At 38.7% G+C, this 25988-nt stretch overlaps 1 protein-coding gene across 3 annotated transcripts in view; it reads left to right on the top strand.

Moving 5' to 3' along the window:
• SH3RF1 (SH3 domain containing ring finger 1) overlaps positions 1–25988 on the top strand; it is a 156139-nt gene that overhangs the window by 85293 nt on the left and 44858 nt on the right. For all 3 annotated transcript variants that reach the window (XM_058550327.1, XM_058550328.1, XM_058550326.1), the window contains exons 3-4: positions 13479–13754; positions 14579–14674. In XM_058550327.1, the coding sequence (XP_058406310.1) occupies positions 13479–13754; positions 14579–14674 (372 nt within the window). The remainder of the gene's footprint in view (positions 1–13478; positions 13755–14578; positions 14675–25988) is intronic.

The following is a 25988-nucleotide window of genomic DNA, read 5'->3' as shown; positions in this document are numbered from 1 at the left end:
AACCATATTCGGGGAACTAGAGGGAATCTAGTTGGGTTAGAATATTGGATACTTTTTGGAAAAGAGTGAAGTATTTGAGAAAATAGTTTGGGGTGAGATTGTGGGCATCTTCCGTGCCAAAGAGAAGGGTTTGAACTGAGATTGCTAGAAAGAGAATTAGAAAAAAGTTGATCAGACAGATGATCTGATAAAAGCTATATTGTAAGAAGATTAGTCTGGCAGATCTCTATAGGATGGAATGAAGTAAGAGGCAGCAGAAGAGCAGCCATCTAACGAGTCGATTCTGTGCCATGCATTGGACTGTCAGGATACAAAGATGAATGAGATCCAGTCCCTGCCCTCAAGTTCTTACAGCCTGGTGAACATGAGAAACTAGTTGCTTTGCCCAAAGAAACATTTAAACAATTTTTTAAAAACATACAGATATTGCATATTAGTAGATGTTTTAAAACTGTAATCTGTTGTCATGGCCATCTCAGGTGATCAATTTTCTTTTTCTTTTTTTTTTTTTGTTGAGAAAGATTGGCCCTGAGCTAACATCTGTTGCCAATCCTCCTCTTTTTGCTGAGGAAGATTGGCTGTGAGCTAGCATCTGTGCCAATCTTCCTCTATTTTGTATATGTAATGCCGCCACAGCATGGCTTGATGAGTGGCGTGTATGTCTGCACCCGGGATCCGAACCTGTGAACCCCGGCCCGCCAAAGTGGAGTGAGGGAACTTAACCACTATGCCACTGGGCCAGCCCCCTCAATTTTTTTATTATCTCAAATTTTCTATTATTATTAATACAACTAGAATGATGTTATCCGCATATGCAGTACATGTTAAATGCTTAATGAAAGTCTCAGATGCACCCATATGGACCCACGCTTAATTTTATATTCTTTGCTGTGTATTTAATCACCTAGAAATGTAAAAAATAATATATCATTTTTATATAAGGATTCATGTCGGTTGAAAATACCTGTAATTCATATCCTTCTATTTAATTATTTAGGGGAAAATAAAAGAGTTGCATTTGGGCTTGTCCAAATTGGCTTAGTTAGTAAATCTTTTCCCTTTAAATTTTTCTTATTTCTTATTTTTGGTGATCAGTATTCTTGAACTGGAATACTTTTTTTTTTTTTTTTATCAAGGGGGAGCTTCAATAAAGCTGCTTATTTTAAAATAATTATTTATTGGTAAAATTATTCATTGCAAATGGATTTTTTTCCTTTATAGTAGTATTTCTTGTGTAGTCATATAATGGAGAAATTAGATAGTAAAGGCAATTAGTGTTTTCTAGTAACATGCATTTTAGTACCACAGAATATTTAAAGGTATTTTTAAGCATTATTTTACAACAGACTTAATCAAAGGTGAAATAGCCTACCTGAAAAAACTATAAGATTATGTGTACATTCAGTTAATACTTTTAATACTTTTTGAAAATCAAAATTCTAAAGCATATGCAATATAGATAGATTTTTTTTAAGTGAAAAGACTTAATTATGTTTTAAAGACCTTGGTTCTACCATGTGGGTTTCACAGGGCTGGTTTTATATCCTTATAATAGATTTATTTCAGAGCAAGAGGATGTTATCCTGCAGTAATTATTTAATCTTCACTATGTAAACTTCACATTTAATTGACTAGCAGGACACTCCTTTGAAGAGTAGTAACAGTAATACACACATATTTTGTATTACTTTTTTGACATAAGCAAAAATAATGAGATAAAAGGCAGCTTGGTGTGCCTGACCACAGCTGAGCCTTCCTCTCCTTTTCCTAATGACATTGTAACAAATCGTGATAGACTTTGGAGGACTGAGGCTGGCCTGATTTGATTTCTGCAGGCTAATTCATAATCTCATTTTGTCTTCTTTCCAAATGTCTCCTCCCTGGTCATTCTCCCATACTTCATAGCTACCCTTGTTCTTGAGATTCCGCCACTAAAAAAGAAACAGGACAAAATCATCAAGACTAAAATTATTCTTTCAAATGATCTGATTGCCAAAGAAATCCTAGCATTACTAGAGATCATAAGTCATAATCTGTTCCTTTGCCTTTGGGCAGAACCAAACTTGTGAGACTGTCCAATTTTAAAAGTCTCCAGTGAAAGAGATGTCATAATCCATTGCAATATTTAACAACTCTCACTGTCAGGAGATTCTTTTATCCAACTTAAATAATGCATGCATCAGTTTAAGCCTGTATTTTGGTCAATGATTATGAGCAGACTTATTTTCTCTGTGTAAGACCTTTTCATTGTATTTGAAGACTTACTTTAATATTGCCCCACTAATACATCTCAGTTTCTGCGTCTTGTCTGTCATAATATTTTCCAACACTTTTATCATCTATATCTCTCCCCAGTGAATACGCTGCAGTTCTCTTTTCCTTTTGTTCGTGGGATCAGAATATATCTCAGACATTTGGTGAGAGGCTGACTGGTGCTCAGTGTAGGGTCACATTACAGCAGAAACTCTGCATTATGTATACCCATTTCTGTATATCAGTGGTGGATTTCCTTTTAGAAAAGTAGCCATCTTTCTAGGCACTAATCTCCATACTTCTGGACTTCAGATTTCTTGCTTTTCTAGTTTTACCATTCTTTTTTTTTTTTTTTTTTAAAGATTTTATTTATTTATTTATTTTCCCCCACAAAGCCCCAGTAGATAGTTGTATGTCATAGCTGCACATCCTTCCAGTTGCTGTACGTGGGACGCGGCCTCAGCATGGTCGGAGAATTGGTGCGTCGGTGCGCACCCGGGATCCGAACCCCGGGCCGCCGGCAGCGGAGAGCGTGCACTTAACCGCTAAGCCACGGGGCCGGCTTCTAGTTTTACCATTATTTTGATTGACAGTGTAGCTTGTTATTCTCTGTGATACTTTGTGTCTTTTCCTCCATGTGCATACATAGTCACCTATCTGGTATATGTGGTCGTTTTTTTATTTTAAGTGCTGCTACCAGTTTATTTTTTAAACATTTTAATATTGAGGTAAAATTTACACTATGTGAATTGCAGTTCTTAAGTGTGGAATCTAATAAGTTTTGACACATTTCCAAACCTGGATAACCAACGTCCCAGTCAAGACATAGAATAAAATATATCTGTAATCTCAAAAATTTTCCCTATGCCCCCTTCATTCATTCCCCACCCTCTATTGACAACTACTGTTACTATTTCTACAATAGATTGGTTTTACCTATTCTTTTTTTCTTTTTACTTTAATCATTCAGCAAATGTTTATTAGGTGACAAATTTAAGCCAAACTTTTCATTTTCAAATTTTAAGCCCAGTGTATCATTCTTGCTGTTTTTCCTCCCTGATTTTGAGAACCTTTGCACCAGAAAGCTGCCCTAACCAGCCTGGTTTGACCTATTCTTGAAATCATGTAAATGTAATCATACAGTATTTGTTGTGATTTTTTTCACTCACGTGTATCAGAAATTCATTCCTTTTTCTTTCCTATAGCTGAAGATTTCAGTGTTCATTCATTTGCCTATTGATGGACATTTGGGTTTTCAGTTTTTGGTATAATGAATAGTGCTGCAATGAGCATTTCTGTACAAGTCTTTGTGTGGACACATGTCTTCATTTCTTGGGTTAATACCTAGCATTGGAATTGTTGAGTTATAGACCAGGTGTATGTATAATTTTATAAGAAACTGTCAAACATTTTTCCAAAGCGGTTGTACCATTTTAGACTCCCGCTAGCAATGTCTGTGAGTTCTGTTTGCTGTATATCTTTAACATTTTCTGTTGGCAGTCTTTAATTTTAATCATTTTAAGGGTATGAAATAATATCTCATGGTTTTATTTTGCATTTCCCTGGTGACTAATGACGTTGAGTACCTTTTCATGGCTGTATACATATCTTCCTTTTTGACGTGTGTGTTCAAATCCTTTTGCCTGTTTTTAAATTGGGTTTGTTGTTGACTTGTAGGTGTTCTTTATATTTCTGGATTCAAGTCCTTTGTCAGATATATGTATTGCAAATGTTTTTCCTTATGTGTGGCTTGCATTTTCATTTTCTTAATTGTATCTTTTGACAAACAGAATTTTTCAGTTTTGATGAAGTCTAATTTATAAATTTTTATGGTTAGGCTCTTTTTTTTTTTTTTTGGCATGCCTCATCTCTAAGATATTCTATTGTGTTTTCTCCTAGAAAACTTACAGTTTTAGCTTTTACATTTGATTCTAGGATTCTTCTCAAATTAATTTTTGTATATGATGTGAGGTAGGAGTCAAGACTCATTTTTTCCCCCATGGGCTTCTAATTGTTCCAGAACCATCTGTTGAAAAGACTTTCTTTTCCCCAATTGAATTGCCTTGGCACTGTTGTCTAATTGTCCATATACGTGTGGGTCTATTCCAATGTTTTAATTCTGTAACTTTGAACTGTCTTTCACATACAATGTCATGTTTAAGTTATATGAACACAGTCTTTCCAGAATATTAATGAAAACACTGGACAAAAAATCTAAAACCAGGCAATTGCATTACTTCAAGGCCTTACCTCACCTTTCTATTTAATGTTAAACCTGCTCCCACACACCCTTCTCCCTCTGTGTTTCTGACTTTCCCTACTGTCCTGTGTTTCTGTAAGGATTAGACAAGGGCCATACAGAGTTTCTCGTGTGTGGTCATTCCTCTCTGTGGACTCCCATGCCCCCAGGGGCAGGGGCAGATGCCTCCGAGGAATCAAACTGTTTCCCTAATTGATAGAAACTTGGCCTTTTACCAGGAGATATCTCTCATCCTGCCCTGAGTCCTCAAGATGGTAGCTCAAGTTACTGCAGGGAATTTTCCCAGTAAATTTTCCTCGTCTTTGCAAAATACTATTGTAATTATTAAACATGTGATGGAACAGAAAACTAATATTCAGGGCAATGAGAGACATGAATTTCCTGCATTTTATTTCAGTGACTGCATTCTCCATAGCTTTCTTCCCTTAGAGAAATTCATAAGGTTTGCTTTCTTTCATAATTTGTCTTCAGTTGGGTACTCCCTTTTTAAGGCCAGCCAAGAAAAAAGCTATATATCAGCTACATGACTATTTCCTCATAACCGTCAAATGAGTTTGTAAGGAAAATATTTGTTTGCTGTACAATTTGTTTCACATTTTTCAAATGCCAACAGTTTGCTTAGTACAAAGTAATCAACTGCCCGTTTCCAGAACATATCGTGTTTTTAGTTGTGTTTCCAGAGCATGTTGAAGTGGACACCAGTCAGCAGTACTAGCTCTCATTTCCCCAGGTTTCTCTATAGTACCTTCGTGTGCCCCAGGTTTCGCAGCAACCTTGGGGAATGGAGAATGAAAGTCCTCCTTCAGGGTTCCTGCTCCTGCATGCCTCAGTGTTGAGTGCCCACCATGTGCTGTGTGCCACAGGAACCACTAAGGATGGTTTCAAAAAGATAGGCTCACAGTCTGCCGTTCACGAGGAGTACCAGAGGCGCATAAATACGTGAGTGCCTATATTGTGCAACATATTTAAAGCTGGTGAGCCTGGCTATCCAAAGAATTGTCTTTTAAGTTGCTTTTCCTTTGGAAATGGTATTTTTTCACTTAGCTATCCACACCTTACCACTCAGCCCACTAGAGATAATATTCATTTTTTTCACTCATTCATCCAGCAAAGAATTTATTCGCTGACACTGAGGTAGATGCTCATGATAAAAGATGGATAATACATAGTCCCAGATCTCCTCGGGGTTACGGTCTAGTAGGGGAAGCAGGTTGTAAACTGAGTGGCGTGAAGGCCATAACAACATTATGCATGAGATACTCTGGGTGTGCGTAAGGCAACACCTTCTCCAGACTTGGGTGGGGGAAGGTTGGGAGAATCTTTCCCAAGGAGGCCTGCGCTGGGTCCTAAAGAAGAAGTGGGCATTACATCTGGGAAACAGAGTCTGTCCTATTGAATCAGTCTCTGATCTTGGTCTTATTTACATCTGATTCCAAACAACAGAAGCCATCACCCTAGGTAGATAAAAAAAAAAATAAAATGTAAGTCAAAGAAATACAGTGCAGTTGTCAACTACAGTTGTACAATGATACATATATAAGAGCTGGGGACTCTCAAGGTAGGATAGTGGAGGGAGATGGGCTGCTCTTGATGAATTTTAGTGGAGGAGTATATTAGTCTGTTTGGGCTGCTATAAAAAAAACCACAGACTGGGTGGATTATAAACAACAGAAATTATTTCTCACAGTTCTGGAGGCTGGGAAGTCCAAGATCAAGCCACCAGCATGGTCAGTCTGGTGGAGGCCCTCTTCCTGGTGCACAGCTGGCTCCATCTCACTGTATCCTCACAGGGTGGAAGGGGCGAGGGAGCTCTGTGAGTCTCTTTTATAAGAGCACTGATCCCGTTCATGAGGGCTCCACCCTCATGACCTAAGTACCTCCCAAAGGCCTCACCTCCTAATACCATCACCTTTGGGGGTTATGATTTCAACATATTAATTTTGGGGGGACACAAACATGCAGCCAATAGCAAGGAGGAATGGCATGTTTGGGGCTGGAGGTGATGACAGCAGACTGGTTTGTTTGCTGAGGGTGGAAAATATGAAGTGGAATGGTCAGTCCAAATGGAGGGCCATAAACCTCACAATTTACAACATTAATTTGATTGAAGAGGTAATTGGGAGTCATCTCCAGATTTATAAAGACATAGGTGATGTGGATAAGACCATGCTTCAAGAATTATTCTTGCTACTATGGGTCTCTTCCTACTGCTCTAGTTCTTAGGAGTTTTTTATCCCCTAAATATAGGTATTTCCTAAACAATGCCCCTTAGTCCACTTCTTCCCCTACAAGATTGCCGTTCAAACTGTGCCCCTAGTTGCCCCCTCAGATTCTCCTAGACAAGTAGGAGAGGGGAACAAGGGGGTGGGCCTAATTCCACCTCATGTAGATGCATTTATTTGTTCTCTACATTGTAGTTCCTAAAAAAAAAAAAAAAATAACAGAGTCTCCTATCATTTTTTCTTAAGTTTGGAAAATTCTGCTCTTCATTTTCTCTCTGAATGTTTGAACATAATCTTTTGACCTCAACTAACTGTTAGGTATTTACATTTGGTTGTGTATTTGATCAAGTATTGATTAAGTAACTAATTACGTGTTATTTGATTAAAGTAGCTGTGCGTGCAGTCCAGGGAAATGGGTGAGAAAGCAGCTGCTTTGTTTGCTGTCCTTTTACCCCTAGTTTTTATTTCTACCTCTATCCCTTCCCTAAACCATGAATACCACTAAAACAGTAAGGCTGAAAACTATAGCTGGCTGATTGCTATTTGGTCACAAGTTGGTGTAGAAATTCCATGAGCGTTGGAGGATAGGATTGCAGGAGCTGAGTGTGCAGAGGGGAGTGGATAGAGAGCGTGTGGAGTGTGAGCAGGCGCTGAGCGTGCAGAGGGCAGCGGGTAGTGTACGGAGTGTGAGCAGGAGCTGAGTGTGCACAGGGGAGCGGGTAGTGTACGGAGTGTGAGCAGGTGGTGAGCGTGCACAGGGGAGCGGGTAGTGTACGGAGTGTGAGCAGGCGGTGAGCGTGCACAGGGGAGCGGGTAGTGTAGGAGCGTGAGCAGGCGGTGAGCGTGCACAGGGGAGCGGGTAGTCTACGGAGTGTGAGCAGGTGCTGAGCATGCACAGGGGAGCGGGTAGTGTACAGAGTGTGAGCAGGCGCCGAATGCACCAAGGTAGTGCAGAGCCGGGGCTTGGGCAGCCCACTTGCTTGAGGCAGGGAGAAACTGGAACCAGGTCTGGAGTAGAGGAGGAAGGTTGCCAGGCTGGGAAGGGTCTACTTAAGAGAGAGCTGAGGGAAATGAGTAGGCAAGAGAAGGGGACAGTGGGCTAGCAGAATAAGGACAAAAAAGAATAAATGTGAATGAAGCGACTGCCGTCCTCAAAGTGCTGGTAAATAGGGTTAAAGTTAGTCTGAGAGAAAATTTTATGTGGCAAATTTGGGGTGGATGGAAGTTGGAAGCTTAAGAAAGTGAACATCAGATAAAAATGCCCCAGCACTGTGCTGTTGACAAATAAATATTAAAGGAAAGAACAAATAAAAAGATGAACTTTTGTGGGATTATGAGATTCTCAGTCCGTTCTGATATTGCTTTGGAAAAATAACTTGTAATATTCATCCTGGATGTTTGTTAGATTGAAAGTGAAACATTTCAAGTGAGGGTCAAATAATATTTGAGTGGTAATCCAACCTAGACATCTTGAGAACAATACTTAAGACTTATTAACTATTAAAGAATCAGCATTTTTATGAAATACTATTATTATATCCTGATAGATATTTCACTTTGTAGAGAAAAGCCAACATGTATTTTGTTGTACAAACGACATTTAAAAACATTCTTTCCTCAGCCCATTTTGCTGCTTGTTACTCTGTGTGCGGCACTTCCCGTTAGTATGATTTCTTTGTGCCTCAGTTCTTCCTGGAAAGTTTTTGAAAGTCAAGTTGGAATCAGCCAACATTTCTGCCAATTTAGATATAACTAAATTATTAGATTGTACCCATTTTATTGCTGTTCCCATGACAAGAGTATCTTTTAGATATTCTTTTTAGTAGGTCATTGAATCTTTTTTACTTTATGAAGCAGTAAGAAATGCATGAAGGAATTTGAATTTAAAGAGGCTGTCTTGCATATATATCTGAGCATTGGCATTTAGAGTCTATAAAATAAATTGGCAGTGAATGTTTTATTTACCTGTTAGAATCTCAGCTAGATCATCAAGTAGTACTTTGCCAGATACATTGGAATACACTTGATGGTAAAGAAATGGAGAGTAAAGCATTTAATCAAAAATATTTGTGTGTAGGTCTCATGAGGATTTTAATGTCATATAAAATACCTGTATATGTAACATAGAATCAAAAATTATTTGAAAAGTAAAACTAGCCCACTGTAATATTTATTCTTTTTTTATATGAGCAAAATAGTCACTGTTTATTGAAATGTATTTTAGATTAAGAATCATTATAATATTTCACCTGTCTAAATTGCCAAGGTTTTTGATAAAGCTGGTTGGCGTGAGTGACAACTGCAAACCCAAGGTTAGACTGCAGAGTCGGTTTCTCTCTGGCTTTTTCTCCCTTTGAGCCTCCCTTTTATGTGTAGCCAAGTGAAATGTAAGCTCTGCGGATCCTCGGGGGCCTTGGCCTGATGAGAGGATACAGAAGAAAGGCAGCAGTTTGGAAAGCCTGCCGAAGACACGGAGGGCAGAGGGCCCGGGTGATGACATGACTCCCAGACCTTTCCAAGGAGATGAATGAGAAGGCAGGGCCTCCGTGGGCTCCAGACGTGTTTTACCCACAGGAGTAGGCCTAGGCTATCAAACCAATTGTTTTGGCTTTATCCTTCAGATATTGCAAAAGGAAAATGCATTCTTTTATTGCTCTTCCAAGTTAACCGTTTATCCTTAATCATCTGCGGGCTGTGTGGGAATAAGTCTTTTAAAGATCACTGAACTTTGCTTGATTTGAAATCAGAGTAGAATTCATTTTATTTAATGTGGGAAACCTTCTTTGGAGAAACTTGACACAAACTGGCTTTTTAGCCTCTTCGAATTTAATTGAAAAAGAACACCATAGAAAAACACAGCCAGATGCACTAATGTCTCCTTGTGGGTTAGATTGCCATAAGCTTTATGATTCTTTCCCTGTGGTTATTGGTCATTGAAATAACATTAGCAGTCAAGATTTAGCAACTCAATGTGAATTAATGAATTTTAGGTTGCAGTCACAGGGATGTAACTGGGCTAACCATAATTTATATCACCATTGTCTGTTGTATTCTTGCCACTCATTTTGGTAAGAATGTTTGATGATTTTAGGAACACTTAATAGATTTGCTTTGGTGGAAAAGTTAATAAGTTCGTTAGGCTACTGGTGTGTAGCAGTGATCTGTAAAGAAATAAATTCCTTCAGTTCCCACATCAGCATATCACAAAAGAACCATACTGTGGGTTGTTTGGAACTTTATAGATCTTTTCAAGGAGCAGTTCAGAATGGTTTCTAAGAGTGCTAAATCTGTATCTTGGTGCATGGATTTGGCTGGCTTGGATTTGGACAGAGTGGGCCAAACAGAGCAAATTGAGGTGGGGAAAAAATCAAGACAACAGGCCATTATTGTGAATAGAGTTATTTGTCACAGAGTTTGTAATAGGATTTTCAGTTAATTCATGCAGGCTTCCAGTGCCTTACATTAGCCCTGTCAAGATGAACTACAGCCACATCTCAAATGCCATCCCCTATTAAATGGTGCATGTCAGGGAATTTGTAATTTCTTCTGTTCAACCAGAAGATGAATGGATTCCACTTAAAAAACAAATGTGTGCTTCAGAAACGCACATTTCGAAATCCCGAACACTTCCTAGGAGGAACATTCTTTGCATTGTTATACAGTGAATATGTGTTAAAAATGTAATTGCTATGTGAATTCATCCAACAGGAAAAGCATCCAGCTACATAGAGACAAATACATTTTCAGGTGCTGTGTTTCACTGGTGACATGCTTTTCATACTGGGCAGTGACGATGATGATGATAGTCCATGCATGTAGCACTTCCTACCTGCTGGGCCATTTGGAGTGGTTTACATATATTAATTCACTAAATCTGAACAACAACCAAGATGAAGAAATTGAGGTACGGAGAGGTTAGCCTGCTCAAGATCACACAGCTAATAAGTGGCTGAGCTGGGATTCAAACCCAGGCGTTCTGGTTTTGGAGTCTGTGCTTCCACCCCTTACCCTATCCTGCCTGACTATGGTCCTATCATCTGTGTTCCAAGAATTGGTTTACCACACTACTTGTGGGTTCTCTGTCTCTGGCTTCATCACTCTTTCTCTCTCATAGTAACATTTATTGCTGTGTTTATTTCCTCAAACCTATCTTGGGAAATATTGTTAAACTGTGATAACCAGACTTCAAGAAATACATAGTAGAGAATGTAGTGAGGCACCTCTGTGAGGGTAGACAAAAATTAGAATCCTTCCACAAAGTTGGACACAGAATGGAATATGACCAAAGTTCACAGGATTGTGAAGCACCAGAGTTCCTGATGGCCATTTCCGTTCTGGGGAAAGCAAAGGGCACAGAATTGTTTACAAGATTAAGTCAAGACTGGATAACAGGAGTCATGCCATTAGAGGCAGGATCTTAAGGCAGGGTCCAAAAGTCAGAGGGCACGTGAGGGTTTCAGGACTTCTGGAAGGCTCAACTCCTGTCTTCCCAGGATATTGGCCTCTAGAGCAGCTCTGATTAACCAAACACAGCATCACGTGGACGAAGCCAAGCCAAGATGACTGCCAGTAGCATTTTGAGAGCCAAGAATTGGCTCTTCCTCTTAAGCCAAACAAAAATATTTAACAAAAAAAGTTTGACTTATGAGTAGACCAGACTCTAAATCTCTGTCTAGAAACCAAACTAATTTTTAAAAACTATATTATGAAGTTCTGTTGCCGTCAAGAGTATAAAACTTTGATTCACTTTTTTGGGGAGAGGGGAGGCAAGGAGAGGGCAGTAATATGAGTAATGCTCTCTGTTCTTTTTCATTAGAAAAATTAAACTTAAAAAAAAAATTTCAACTAGTTTAGGCCTGTGCTTTGCACATAGCTGTCCGCCTGCCCGCCCACTTCCTGTCCATTTTCCACCCTACTGCCAGACTCATCTGTCTGACACATGGTTCTGACTATTGCCATCTGTACTGCAAACCCATGGGTGGCTTATCATTGCCTGAAGGACACAGCAATTGCAACTCTTTAATATGTCATTAAAGACCCTCATGGGCTAGCCTCTGCCTACCTCTCTTACACTTTATGTTCCATAATTCCTCTCAAGGAACACTGCATTCTTTATAAAACCCCAGTCCCTCTGCACAACATGCTCCATGTCTTTGCTGGTGCTATCTTCTCTGCCTGGAATGCCCTCACTTTTCTCTTTCATTCTTCCACTCCAGCTTTGTCTGGCTAACTCCTATGTATTCTTTAAGACTTGGCTCATGTGTTGCTTCCTCCAGGAAGTGTTTCATTTTCCCACCCATGAAACCCAGAGACCTATGCTCTCTACTCCTCTATCATATCTCTATCATTGCATTCACTACACTGTATTATAATGATTTCTAATATTTTATTCCTTAATGATAAGAACTGTACCCTATTCCTCTTTAAATGCTCAGCACTAGCACATTGCCTGATAAAAAGTAAAAGTGGCGTAGTGGTCAAGTTTGCTTGCTCCGCTTTGGCAGCCCGGGGTTCGCAGATTCAGATCCCGGGCATGGACCTACGCACTGCTTATCAAGCTGTGCTGTGGCAGGCGTCCCACATACAAAATAGAGGGAGATGGGCACAGCTGTTAGCTCAGGGCCAATCTTCCTCAGAAGAAAGAGGAGAATTGGCAATGGATGATAGCTCAGGGCTAATCTTCCTCACCAAAAAGAAAAAAAAGTAAAAGCTCAATAAATGTTTTCTGGATGAATGAATAAATTATTTAAGTACATGAAGAGCAGGAGCCCAATAATCTCATTCAGTGAATTACTATATGTATGTTTGATTTGCCATTTATTCTCTGAGTCAGTGATAGGCAGCAGTGTCCCAGAGAGCCCAGAGATCTTAAAATGAAAACTGATGCTCAAGAATGGGTACCTCATGCCACCAGGAAGTATCATATTTAACCCATTTGATAATTAGATTGCCTTAGGGCTACACACACATTTTTAAACCTGTCATTTAAAACCATAATGCAATGCAGTAACATTTAACGCCTCATCTGTTCGCATATCAACCTAACAGTGCTCTCTAACCAGGAAAGAGCGAAGTCAAATGCTCCTATACAAATTGTAAAAGAGCATATGTTTCTATGATTACAGATGATAAACCCTGAGAGGGCAGTGACTGTGACTGTCTTACTCACTGTTGTTGTGTCAGACCCTGGCACATAGTAGACCCTCAATAAATACTTGTTGAGTTCATGAAAGAATAAGAACTACTGCCCACATTAAAAGCAGTAGGAAAAGTTTTGCCCAAAAGCCAAACTCTGCTTCTTATCAATCAAGCTTAAAAGTAGTTAGTAGATTAATGAATTGTGCTTCTGTTTAAATTTTTTTCTCAGTTTTTATCAATTTTCCTGCTGAATAAAGTAGTTAATGTCGGAAATTCATTTTGTTATGATTTTTTGATTTTACACCAGGGAGCCAAACTCAGTTGTTGTACTTCCATGTACTAAAACGCCCGAACAAGGCAAAATCCCCTGCTAAATTAAACTTGGGAATAGAAAGCTAAATTGCAGAGGGTGCATGGATGATCCACTGTGACATTTGTTTGTGTTTGCTGTTTCTTAGTGACACACATACATAGTTTTTTATGTGAGATTTTCTTCCTAGGGCAAAGTGGTGATATGACCTTGACTTAAAAACAATGACAATACAGTTAAATTTTCAGACATTTTTGGACCATTCTGTCTCTAAAACTCATCTTTTTTCCTTCAGGGTATACCTCAGTTACCATGTGCCAAAGCATTATACAACTACGAAGGGAAAGAGCCCGGAGACCTTAAGTTCAGCAAAGGTGACATCATCATTTTGCGGCGACAAGTGGATGAAAATTGGTACCACGGGGAAGTCAACGGGATCCATGGCTTTTTCCCCACCAACTTTGTGCAGATTATCAAACCGTTACCTCAGCCCCCACCTCAGTGCAAAGCACTTTACGACTTTGAAGTGAAAGACAAGGAAGCAGACAAAGATTGCCTTCCGTTTGCAAAGGTAAAGTTAGAAGGAGATGGTTTTCCATTTGCCTGCTCTTCCTCTGTACCTGGATACGTGGGAATATGGCTTGTATTTCCTTTTGCAAAAAGATAACAGTATTTTTATGTGAACTATCTCACTGTGCTTCTAAAAATATCTGGAAGTTCTTCTTAAAGTCACAAAGTAATTTTCTGCATAAACTGTTCTTACATGAAAGATAATTTTGGTTGCTGCTCTATGTGGTATCATTTTCATATTTAGGGCCTAAATTTAATTCTAAACTACTTTACAGGGTCTTTGTGCCACTCAGCAATTTTAATTCACTGAATTATGAATAACAAAATGAAACATCATTACTTGCTTATTTTATATGTAAATGTCTTTGCTGAAAAGCACACAGGAATCTATCTATTGAATTGATAAAATGCTTTGAAATTTTAAGCAGCATACTGTGTTTTTTGTAAAGAAATCAGTAGGGTATGCCCTTAAATGGGCATTTGGTGTATTATTAGAGAGAAAGGGAGAAGAGATTGAGAAGTAATCCAAAACAAAAGTTCAAGAGGCTGGGATGGGTAGCATTTGAGGTTGCAATTCATGGATCTAAACAAAATAAGCAGCCAACTCGTTGTACAGAAAGGTTCATAGTTTTACCACTGTCTGAAAAGACAGCAGGTTGACTGATAGTTACTGTTTAATTCTTGAAAGTGTTGGATTCATATACTAAAGATGTGTCATATCGTTTTTATTCATGTACTCTTAAAACTTGAGTGTCTTTACTGAAAAGAAAAATTAAGTCACAAGCTTAATGGGATCAGGTAGACTAATGTTTGTTGTTTTTTCAGGATGATGTTCTGACTGTGATCCGCAGAGTGGATGAAAACTGGGCTGAAGGAATGCTGGCAGACAAAATAGGAATATTTCCAATTTCATATGTTGAGGTAACTTATTCTGTGGAAACTTCAGTCATGTTAGTCTTCAGCTTAGTAAATAAATCTTAATTATGCAATTTGAGTATTAAGAAGTTCTCACAACCATTTTGCAGTATATACATACATCAAATCATTATGTTGTACACCTTAAACTAATACAATGTTATATCTCAGTTATATCAATTATATCTCAATAAAACTGGTGGTGAGGGGGACAAAAACCTAGCCTATTGGAAAAAAAAAAAGTTCTCAAACACAAAGTACAAAGAATGCCCTGTTCCAGATCATTGGATGGATTAGGAAGAATTCCTTCATCCTGTCCTTCGATTACTAAAGACTGAAAAGTGTGAAACTCTTTACTTTGTCCCCCTGCTTGAAGTATTCCTGTGTCTTATTAAATGTTACTGTATTCTTCCTATCAGTACCTGTACTATTTCCAGGTGTTCTATTCCATTTGCTAACTTTGGGATCTGCTGGTTGATAAAGTTCCTGAGTAAGGTGGGAGATGAGTATATCTGTTTATTTACTTATTTTTTTCATTATCTGCCACATCATCAGAACTACAATAGTAATTCACAGAGTAGGCCTCCAATAAACATTAAATAAATGAATGAATCTCCCTCCATCCCAACCCAGCAACTACTTAGCCCTCCCTCCCCGGTTTTTTTTTTTTTTTTTTTTTTTGTGAGGAGATCAGCCCTGAGCTAACATCCGCCAATCCTCCTCTTTTTTTGCTGAGGAAGACGGCCCTGGGCTAACATCTGTGCCTATCTTCCTCCACTTTATACGGGACGCCGCCACAGCGTGGCTTACCAAGCAGTGCGTCTGTGCGCACCCGGGATCCGAACCAGCGAACCCCGGGCCGCCGCAGCGGAGCGCGCGCACTTAACCGCTTGCGCCACCGGGCCATCCCCTCCCTCCCCGTTTTTAATTAGCTTTATTCAGAAAGGTTATGGCCAACCTGCCTCAGTGAAGTCTTTTTAGAGAATATGTATAAAGTAACGTGATTCTGTTATTTTAAAGAATAACACAAAAATGAACTAGGAGGTTACAATTTGCAATAGGCCTTCATTACGTCATATATCATAAACTTTCATGTAATTTAGTCATAAGAATTTCTTGCTGAAAACAAAATTGAAGGCATTTTCAAAGAATGATACACAGCCCAAGCAACCCTGCAAGGTCAGCTGAGGTCACTGGAGGCTTCTGGGAAGAAGTGGGGTCTTAGTGGATATCTATGTGTTGGATAAATAGGGGTTAACCAAGAGAAATGAAAGAGGTGCTTTTTATGTCAGAAAGAACATCTATGCAGGAAGACTAGCATGTGTGAAAGGCAAAAAGTAAGAGAGAGCACAGACTGTTTGGGGAATTGAAAGCAATTCTGTTGTTTAAGACATCAAAGCATGTATCTTTTGCCAGCTCTTTTTTTGCCATGCCAAAGCATGTAAAAAAGAAAAACCACCATCGCTTATTTTCCCATCTTTTTATCTGAGGCATTTGTTTTGGCATGATTCTGAAAACTAAAATGACAAATTGTGTCATTGTAGCCGGCACTCAGTTTCCTCCATAGACAGTGAGATTGCCAAAGTTTTTATAAAAAATCAGTTTGACTACCGTATATCCATGGAAAAGTAATTCAAACCATGTACGAGCCTTGAATTTTATCCATACTCTTCAGATGTTCCTGTTTATTGAAATATTTTTCCTCTTTTGAAAGTAAACAACAGAAAAAAATTCTTAACTCTCAGGCAATCCTTCCTGTACATTATTTATACGTTCTAACTGTGGTTCATGGAAAATTACAAGTTTTTCCAAGTATTTGAATAGTTACACTGAAGAGCGTGGGTAAGCAAAAGATTAGTCGTGAAAGCCTGTCTTTACTTGTTAGGTGTTATCAATATTACATGCCAAAACTTGGTTTGTGAAGCATGAAAAAGGATTGCTATACTTTTGTTATTGGGCAAGTGTAGAATTACGCAGACAGGCATAAAAGATGCACCCATGGCAAATCCAGAGTCACTTAGAGTCACTCAAGTCATTAGGATTATTTACTCTGACTTAAGTTGGAAAGATAAACTTCTGCCCAAATGCAAAATATATTCATTCTTCTGACTCTTTTCTTTCAAATGAGTATTTTCCTCATTTGAACCAGAATTTTGCCAGTTGAGACGAGGTAAACAAATTGTCTATCTCTGGGAGACTATGAACATTTCTCTCATGTCCGGCCATCAGATTGACGTTTCTCGTAGGGGCAGAGCATCTGGGTATTAGAGATGCCTGGTTTAGCCTTTAGAGGAAGAAAGGGCAGGCAGATTTCAGTAGCAACCTACCAGCATTCAACTATTTAAATAAAGTATAGACTGTCTTACAAGGCAGTTGCATCAGATAAAGCCAACTATATGAATCAAGGCCTTTTTCCTGAATATAGTCTTTCTCTTGCTCTGTAAACCACTCAGGGCCCCTACTGTCCCCAATGAAGAAACAGGCTGCGTTACAAACATTCATGTGTAAATCATTTTCTTATATCTTGTAAACATACATTTAAGTCTCCGTCCATGTTAGGGCTTTTGCTTTTTTCACAGTGCTGCCAAAAACTGTTACCCTCCACATGTTTTGAGATCGAATGTGATAACATATGTCAACGGATCTGGCACTGCTATGTCTTATGCATAGTGGTTTGGAGCTCAGATAAGACCGTGACCTAGAGTATGCCAGAATATAAGAATGATCAAATAAAAGTGTCTCACCACCACGTATAATGAGGGAAATGAGCTCAGAATTGAATTCCAAGTCTCCAGAGTGACATCTTTGCCACAGGCCTGTCAGCAGGAGCTAGAACTCCCCCTACACTCCTACTGGTTGGCTTTGGTAATGGAAATTCCCAAGGAACTTGGTTGTGGCAGAAACTCTAAACAAGATGAGCTTGGGGGTAGGATTGTGAGTAGAATCTCGGGTCAATGGTTCGGCTGTGGAATTAGGGGTTGGGGTAAATTGAAAGGAGCTGAGTGTTAGAGGTGGATAAAGAGAGAATTGAATGGGAGGATTGAGATAGTGAGAAATGCTGCTGGAATAGTTTGTCCTCCCTTCTTGTCTTCAGTTATCCTTTCTCTTCTCCCTCAACATCCCATAACTGTGAACTACAATCTCCACCTGTACTAGAATAAGGTGATAAAATGGTGATGGTGTATAGTACTTGCAAACAAATGACCTCTTATTTATTTATTTTTTTTATTGTGAGGAAGATCAGTCCTGAGCTAACATCCATGCCAATCCTCCTCTTTTTTTGCTGAGGAAGACTGGCCCTGGGCTAACATCTGTGCCCATCTTCCTTCACCTTATATGGGACGCTGCCACAGCACGGCCTGACAAGGCGGTGCATTGGTGCGCCCCTGGGATCCAAACCCGGGCTGCCAGCAACGGAGCGTGTGCACTTAACTGCTATGCCACGGGGCCGGCCCCTGACCTCTTATTAAAGTACAAAATTCCTTTACGTTTGAATAGGGGAGATTCTCTGGTTGGTGAGAGTGAGTAGGGGAAAGAATGGCTGTATAAGTAGCCTTGAATTCTGTCCCTTGGAGTCTTTGTTTAAGCTCTTAGTATTAGGATTGTCTTGCTTTGATCGCATTCACTTTTCCCCTCTGGAGAGTCTCTCATCAGACCCCTCTCTAGTTGAGCTGGAGAGTTTGTGGATTCTATTCTATTTAGACAGGATTCTCCTAGACTTGAGTGAGCTGGATGGTAGTGAGGGGTAGGAGTTTCTTGGGGGAAATCCAGGGAATTCTTGAAGACACTGTGTCAGGATATATATAAAAGAGTATATTTGTCAAGGACTGAATGCAGTTTAAAAAAGAAATCAGTAGCTTGCTTCTTTCTTTGTTCAAAAATACCAGTCTTCTACAAAATAGAATGGAAGATTTTAACAACCTCATAAATTTGGAGCTGACTCACTCAAGTTTAGCAGTCATTTGGACAAGGATGACTTGATTCTTAGCAAGCAAAAAGTTTGAATGAAGTAAGTGCTAAATGTGGGATTTTGGACGTTTTCAAACACTATTTTGTAGTGTAGGCTTATGGTGAACTATAAATTTTTCTTAAGTTTATCATTTTATTTTGATCCCTAGTCATTCATTTGAAATATCACTTGCCCAGTTTTTTAAGCAACAAAAATAATTATTTAGCTACTTGCTCCTCTGCTATAGATATAATATAAAAATAAACATTCCTTTTGTACAGATGGCATGAAGTAGGTATGGCCTGATAGACAACTATTCTTACTCTTTAGTTACCACCAGAAACACACACACACACACACACACACACACACACACACACACACACACACAGTGGCCTCACGGTGGAAATGCTAGCTTCCTCACCTACAGAGGCAGGGAATTGGGAGATGTCTGTGTTCCAAGGAATAAGAAGTGGAGGTTTAGGTACATAGTTTGAAGTCACCAAGGTGACCCTTGGAGGGGCTAAGAATAGCAATGTTAACTTTATTTCTTAACTTAAAGCCTTTGCTCTAGAGACTAATGAGAGCAGAAGACCAAAATAATAGTGCTTGATTTACTAATCAGAGAGAGTTGATTGAACAGTATAAAAAGATATTCTATCATTTGTGTTTTGGGATGTATTCTTTTCCCTTAAAATTAAAAAGTGAAGTGTTCAATTGATTGAAATAATTTTTTATAAATGAAATGTAGAAAAATTTGGGGGAAGTTGGAAAGAATTACTATATTGCTTAGCATCCAAATTTCCCCTTCAATTCTAAAGTAAATGAATTTTTTAAAAGAAATTTAGAGAAATTGTTGAAAAGTCAGAAAGGCAGAATTACTGTGTTGCTTACCACACTGAACTTTCTCCTTCAATTCTGAAGTAAATTAATTTTTATAAATGAAGTTTAGAGATATTGGTGAGAAATCAGTAAGGGAGAATTGCTCTGTTGCTTAGCATCATACTTGCATCTTTAATTCGGATTGACTGAGTACATTGGATCTGCTGTTGAGTAGCTTTTTTTTTTTTTTTTAGCACAGTGGGCTCTCTCCCATGGTGTGGGTTTTCATATTGTCTGAATGTTATCAGCTTGATACAAGTAATTGTTGCCTTCTGTTCGGCCACAATGGTAGAAGGAAAAATGAGCGCTGGCTTCTGAATTTCTAAGGGCAAAGGCAGGTGTCTTCTGGACTCCCAGAACAACTGCTTAGTACATATGGCTAGAAGCAACTTGACTAGACTCCATCTGAAAGGAGTCTTGAAATTAGGTAAGAAACTTTATTTAGGGCAGTTTACACTCCATCTGTTATTCAGCAGCCTCTTTCTAATTTAAGAGTTTCCTTTTGTTTTCCATTAGGAAAACGTTTAGGGAGCTGAGATTCTAAAGATCAGGTTAATGTTTATTGAGTTCTCACTGCATGAATGGACAGTTTCCGGTACTCTGGGTAGTTTTATAGAAGATGAAAATGTAGGTCTCCCATAGAGTCTTAATCAGAGGGTGAGGATAATGACAAAATGGTGTCTAATGTCCACAATGATTCCTCAAGGAATCCTCAAATTCTTTAGCTTGGTCATATTCCCCTACACATACCCAGGGCCCTAGCTAAGTGGTCTAATGATCATTAGAGCTGGAAAACATACCTTGGAATTGCTACCTTTACAGCTCATCTGAGATGTTTCTTTGTTTGTATATCTGCAGAAAGCTCACCCTTTCTTCAATGTCCAAATGAAGACTATCATTTCTCATGAAGCCTTTCTTTCCTAATTCTCCTACACAGAAGCAAAACAAAATAACCTTCTCCTTGCTTTGAACTTCTGCAATACTCAGTTTGTACCATTCTTATAGACCTGGCACATGCTAAGAATATAGTTATGTGTGTAGATGATTTAATATTTTCCTGTGTTCCTTGAGAGCCACATATAGAATATTTTCTTACATATATAATATTTTTAATGATTTTATTTCTATAATATAATCACATTCTAGAAAAGTTGGAAAGGAAACAAGTAACCGTTAGTCCCATCATATATAATTTTGGTAAATATCCTTCCATTCTTTTTCCTTATGCTTTAATGATCCTACACACGTGATTTTGCCTTTCTCTACATAATTATAGGACTACTAACCATCAGTTTTTAGGACTACATAATAAACATTCTAGTAGCTAAACCATAATTTAGTTAATTCTTTCTTCCATTTTTTAAACAAGTTAAGTGTCTTGTTTAGGGACACACAGCCAGTAATTGAGAAGTGAAGTGTGGTCTTTATCCAGCAGTCCACTGCTGCCCGTGACTCCTGCCCTGCACCAGCCTCTGAGCACATACGATGATAGTGTTCCTAACGTTGGTGAATCACTATTATTATCAAGCTTCGCTTAAGAAGTGTAGAAGACATTTTGATTTTTCATCAAGAATAATGACAACTTTTCAGGTTCTAGCACTTAAAAAGTTAATTTTTCAGAAACGGTTAATTATTCAACAATTTCAAATATCTGAGATTGCCTTTTTTAAGAGAAAAATCACAAATTAATTAAAACCGTAATATTTTAAGGTCAATTAAGTTTTATTATTTGTTATTTAAAAATTTTATTACATTGCTATATACCTCCTAAATTTTGCTAGTAACTAAGGCTTTAAGAAGAAAATTTTAATTAACCAAGTGTTAAGTCGTGTCTTGTGTCCTGAAAAAGACTAAGTAAATGTTCTGTACTATTCTGTGCATTTGTATGTATATGTGCCATATAAATGACATAAATAGAAGCATCTTGATTATTAAACCAATGGGGAACAAGCTTCTCTATAATGAAATAGAATGTGTTTCAGGAAAACTATTCCCAAGTGTTGTAAAACAACGTAGCCTTTTATAATAGAGTTAAGTGGCAATGTACCTATTAGGCTTCACATTTGTATGGAGAAAAATTTCTCTATATGCTGAGAAGAAGGAAAATCTTAAATGAAAGTGCAAAGTCATGGTGGTCAATATTCTCAGTATTCTCCTTCTGTGCCAGATTCCTTCTTGGTGATCACCCTCCTCTCCACTCCCTATATACACCACAGACACACACATGCACAGGCACACACACACAGGCACACACACACTTACTTTAGGTACCGGGGCAGGAGAAATATTCGTTCAATGGTTTATTACCTGATTACACATCACTGTGGAATGTCTGTCCGTGTGTCATTTCATGCTGACAAACTTTTACTTAGATTTTAATGACAATTCCATATCCTTAACCTCCTAAGATATATGTATATTCTGTAGTATTCCTACATCTGGTAATGAGGTCCTTGAAAATAAAGTGTCATTGGAATGTGTCTTTGGTTTATAGACATTTCATACTTAGGCCGAGTATTTGGTGAACAAATACCAAATAGAAACATTCACAAAACCTAGTGTGTTGTCGGATCCAATAAGCACAATGAACTGAACTGAGCCCGATTTTTTTTTCTTTTTTTTTTTTTGGTGAGCAAGATTAGCCTTGAGCTCTGTTGCCAGTCCTCTTCTTTTTGCTGAGGAAGACTGGCCCTGAGCTAACATCTGTGCTCATCTTCCTCTATTTTATATGTAGGAACCCTGCCACAGCATGGCTTGATAAGCAGTGCATAGGTCAGCACCCAGGAACCGAACCCACGAACCCCAGGCTGCCGAAGCAGAGCACGTGAACACAACCACTATGCCACCAGGCCAGCCCCAGTGCCCAATTTTTAAATTATCCACTGGTTTCTCTCCTCAGCACCACGATTAGATTGTAGATCTGTTGCTTCAGAAGTACGAGATTACTTGTATTATTAAGTATTACTATCTTTTGAATCGTAATTTTCAGAACAGAGCTTTCCTCTCTCTAAATCTTTCTGCCTATTCCCTGTTCACAGTCTCTCTCTCACCTTGGCACATGGAGTGCTTCTCTTCCTTTGCAGTTGCCGTCTCCTCCTGCCAGGTCTTTCGTCCTCCAGGAACGTGATCACATCATGTATGTCTTTTCTGTTTTGCATTTCAGTTATTCACTCTCCCCTGGCTCCCCTTAATGTGGGAAACTGATCAGCTATTTATCTGCCCCAAAACTATACTCCTTGACTGTGCTCCCCTCAAGTTATGGTTCTATCTCTTTCCTTCCTGTCTCTGCCAAAATTCTCACAAGAATTGCTCCCCCCACTCACTGCCTCTGCTTTTGCTCCCTGCAGTTAGCCTTTGGCCCTTCCAGTCCCTGCAAGTGCCCTCCTGGCTGCTGACTAACAGCCTTTCCTTAGCTCTTGTTTGTTTTATTCTCCCAGTGACATCTACCACTATTCTTTCTTTTCTTTTTTTTCCCCATAAAATTAACCGTCACAACCACCAGTCTTAATCTCCCTGAAACTCTTTGCCCTTTTCATTTCTGGAGCATTGGTTGGATGGTTGGTCTGGGAAACCATGCCAGGTCTTTCTGTAGCCTGAAGTTCTGCGTGCCTTTCACTTTTCCTCCTACGTCTGCTATCTTCTCTGCTTTTTTCCTCCCTAAGTCGGAGAATGCCAACTAGTATGACCCCATGTGACTTTTATGCTTGGCTCGCAGAGTGGTTTTGTTTTAATTAGTTGTTAAGATGGAAAAAAATCAGGAGATTTTACATAGGCCTAAATTTCTGGCTTTCCTCAAAAAAAAAAAAAAAAAAAATGAGCTGACAGAGGCAAGCAGCTGCCCTTTGAGAGAGCAGACACTCCCCAGTTCGCCATAGTGTCCACCACTCCCTGTTGGTCTCTATCCAGCCTTCTTCATTCATTGACCTCACCTGCCCGAGTTCTGCAGACACGTGGATTTGCACCTCCTACCTGCCATGTTAGAAACCCATGGTACTATTTCCTAGATCCTCTTTTCTCGCACGTCAGAGGGGATGTTTCTCTGTTTCCTTCTCTCCCCCACCCCGTGCTGTGACTGGCTGATAATAGTCACTCAAAAAACGTTTGGATGGAAGGCTCCATTAGGTTTGATTCTTGTCACTGTGGACCTGAGGGCTCTAACTTGACACAGAGGTCTCTGCCTCTGAGTATTTTGAATGGGATATTTTTGTTTTGGGTCCAGAAAAGGTATTTGTACCTTGCATAGGCATAAACCTTTACAGATCATTAAGTTCAACTTCATGTTACATATGAGAAATTGGAGACGCATACAAGATAAAGCGATTTGCCCAAGGCAACAAAACAAGTTAAGGACTAGGACTTTTCTGTGAATGGTGAGAATAACTCACATTCATATAGCACTTTATAGATTACAAAGCACTTTAACCCATACTCATTGCTCCCTGGCAGATACAGAATTGATATTACCTTTCCGTTTTATACAGCTAAACAAACTGAAGCCATGGAATTTAAATGGTCCACCCAAGATTACTCAATCAGTGAGGGCAGAGACCTGACTCCAACCTAGACCTTTCACTTCAAGTTCAGAGCTTTTCCTGTGGTTTTCTCTGATGATCCTTTATTCAGCTCCCTAAGCTAAAATTCTTCTTAGGCTTTCCGTGAAGTGTAATCTCTCTTCGTCCCTTATATTTCAAAGTTGACACCTGAAAAAGAAAATTCTAGTTTATTTATTTTGTAACAGCTGGGGCGAACAGAGGTGAAGATAATTAAAATAAGTGAGGAGCTAAGTAACTGATGTTTCATCTTCCTAACCTAGGGCAGTGAGGCAGTTACTTTGAAAATCCTTTTCCCTCGGCAGGATGTCATGAGAGTTGCATTATGAGTCTGTGTGTCCTCACTGTCCTACCGCGTAAAGGAGTGACCTTGTTGTCATTACCAGTAAACTACTTCAGGGCTCGGGAGGCTTCAGAAATGTGGGCCGTGGGAGGTCAGGGGAGTAGTTTCAGTCGTCCTTTCTCTGTTCAGCAAATTCGTGTGGTTAATGAGCCTCGGGAGATGGCCACCTTGGATGCAGTTCCACTCCCCTCCTGAGCTCCTGAGGGTCTAGAGCCACGCTATCCAATACGTGTGGCTGTTGAGCACTTGAAATGTGGCTAGTCCAGATTGAGATGTGATGTAAGTCCACATTGCACACTGGGTTGCAAAGACTCAGTACAAAAATAAAAAAGAATGTAACCATCTCAATAATTTTTTCTGTTGATTACATATTGAAGTGATAATATCTTGGATATACTGGGTTAAATAAAATATATTATTAAAATTAATTTTACCTGTTTCTTTTTATCTTTTTAAATGTAGCTATTAGAAAATTTAAAATTATACATGTGGCTCATATTATACTTCAATTGGACAGTGCTGGTCTTGAGGCAGCCCTCCCTTCCCTTGATAGTTCTAAGAGACCAACATTTTTATTCATTCGGCAAATATTTATGGAGGTGTAAATGGAGCTGCTACCTGAGGGAGGCTTTTGGATCAATTTAAAAAGACTCCTGAGTAATCCCTTCAGTATCTTTAATTATTCCTTTTCTGTCAGGGGAGTCTTGTATTATTAATGAAGACTGAGCTTGGTTTTCTATCTGGATCATTCAAAAACAAAAAACTTGTTACCTAAATTGCGTGAAAGAATAGAAGACTAATGGAAATACAAATTCCTCATTGTCATTATGTAAAAAACATTTTGCAGAGGACTATAATGTGAGACAAATATTTTCATTTCTGCTAAGAGGAGGTAAATGGCATGAATGTCCATCCCATAGCATTCATTCACTGGTTTTTTTCCCAAGTGTCTGACTGTCTAGGGAAGTAACGTTGGACCTAGCAATGCAGCAGAATGGTGGAGTACTACATTTAAAACATGGCTTTATGAAGGTGGTATTTTAAACCACTGAGGAAAAGATAGACTGTTAGATAAATGGTGATGGGACAGCTGCTGAGCCATGTGGAAAAAACAAAGCACTATCCCTACCTTATTGTTTATACAAAACCAAATGTTCACATGGTTCAAAGACTGAGATGTAAAAAGAAAGGATGGAACCATGAAAATCCTAGAAAAAAATTAGACTTTCTTTTTGCATATAATTATGGAATAAGAAGATTTTTAAAGCATGCTAAGTTGAGATGCCATAATGGAAAAGATTGATAAACTTGGCACATCAAATAAAAATTTATGTTTAATAAACATATATCAAGGTAAAAAATAAATTGGGACAATATTTATAACTTGATGAATATATACACATACATTCATACATACCTATCTATTAAAAATTATTTACATAATATATAAAGAACACATAAATCTGTAGGAAAAATACCAATAACCCAATAGGAAAATGGATAAAGTGTGGGAGTAAGCAAATCTTAGAAAAAGAAAATGGATGTTTAATCTCATTAATAGAGAAATACAAATTAAAACAATATCATATAGTTTCT

This window comes from Diceros bicornis, chromosome 11 (genome assembly GCF_020826845.1).
Source record: "Diceros bicornis minor isolate mBicDic1 chromosome 11, mDicBic1.mat.cur, whole genome shotgun sequence".
NCBI lineage: Eukaryota > Metazoa > Chordata > Mammalia > Perissodactyla > Rhinocerotidae > Diceros > Diceros bicornis.
This window is presented reverse-complemented; position numbering and strand designations above follow the sequence as displayed.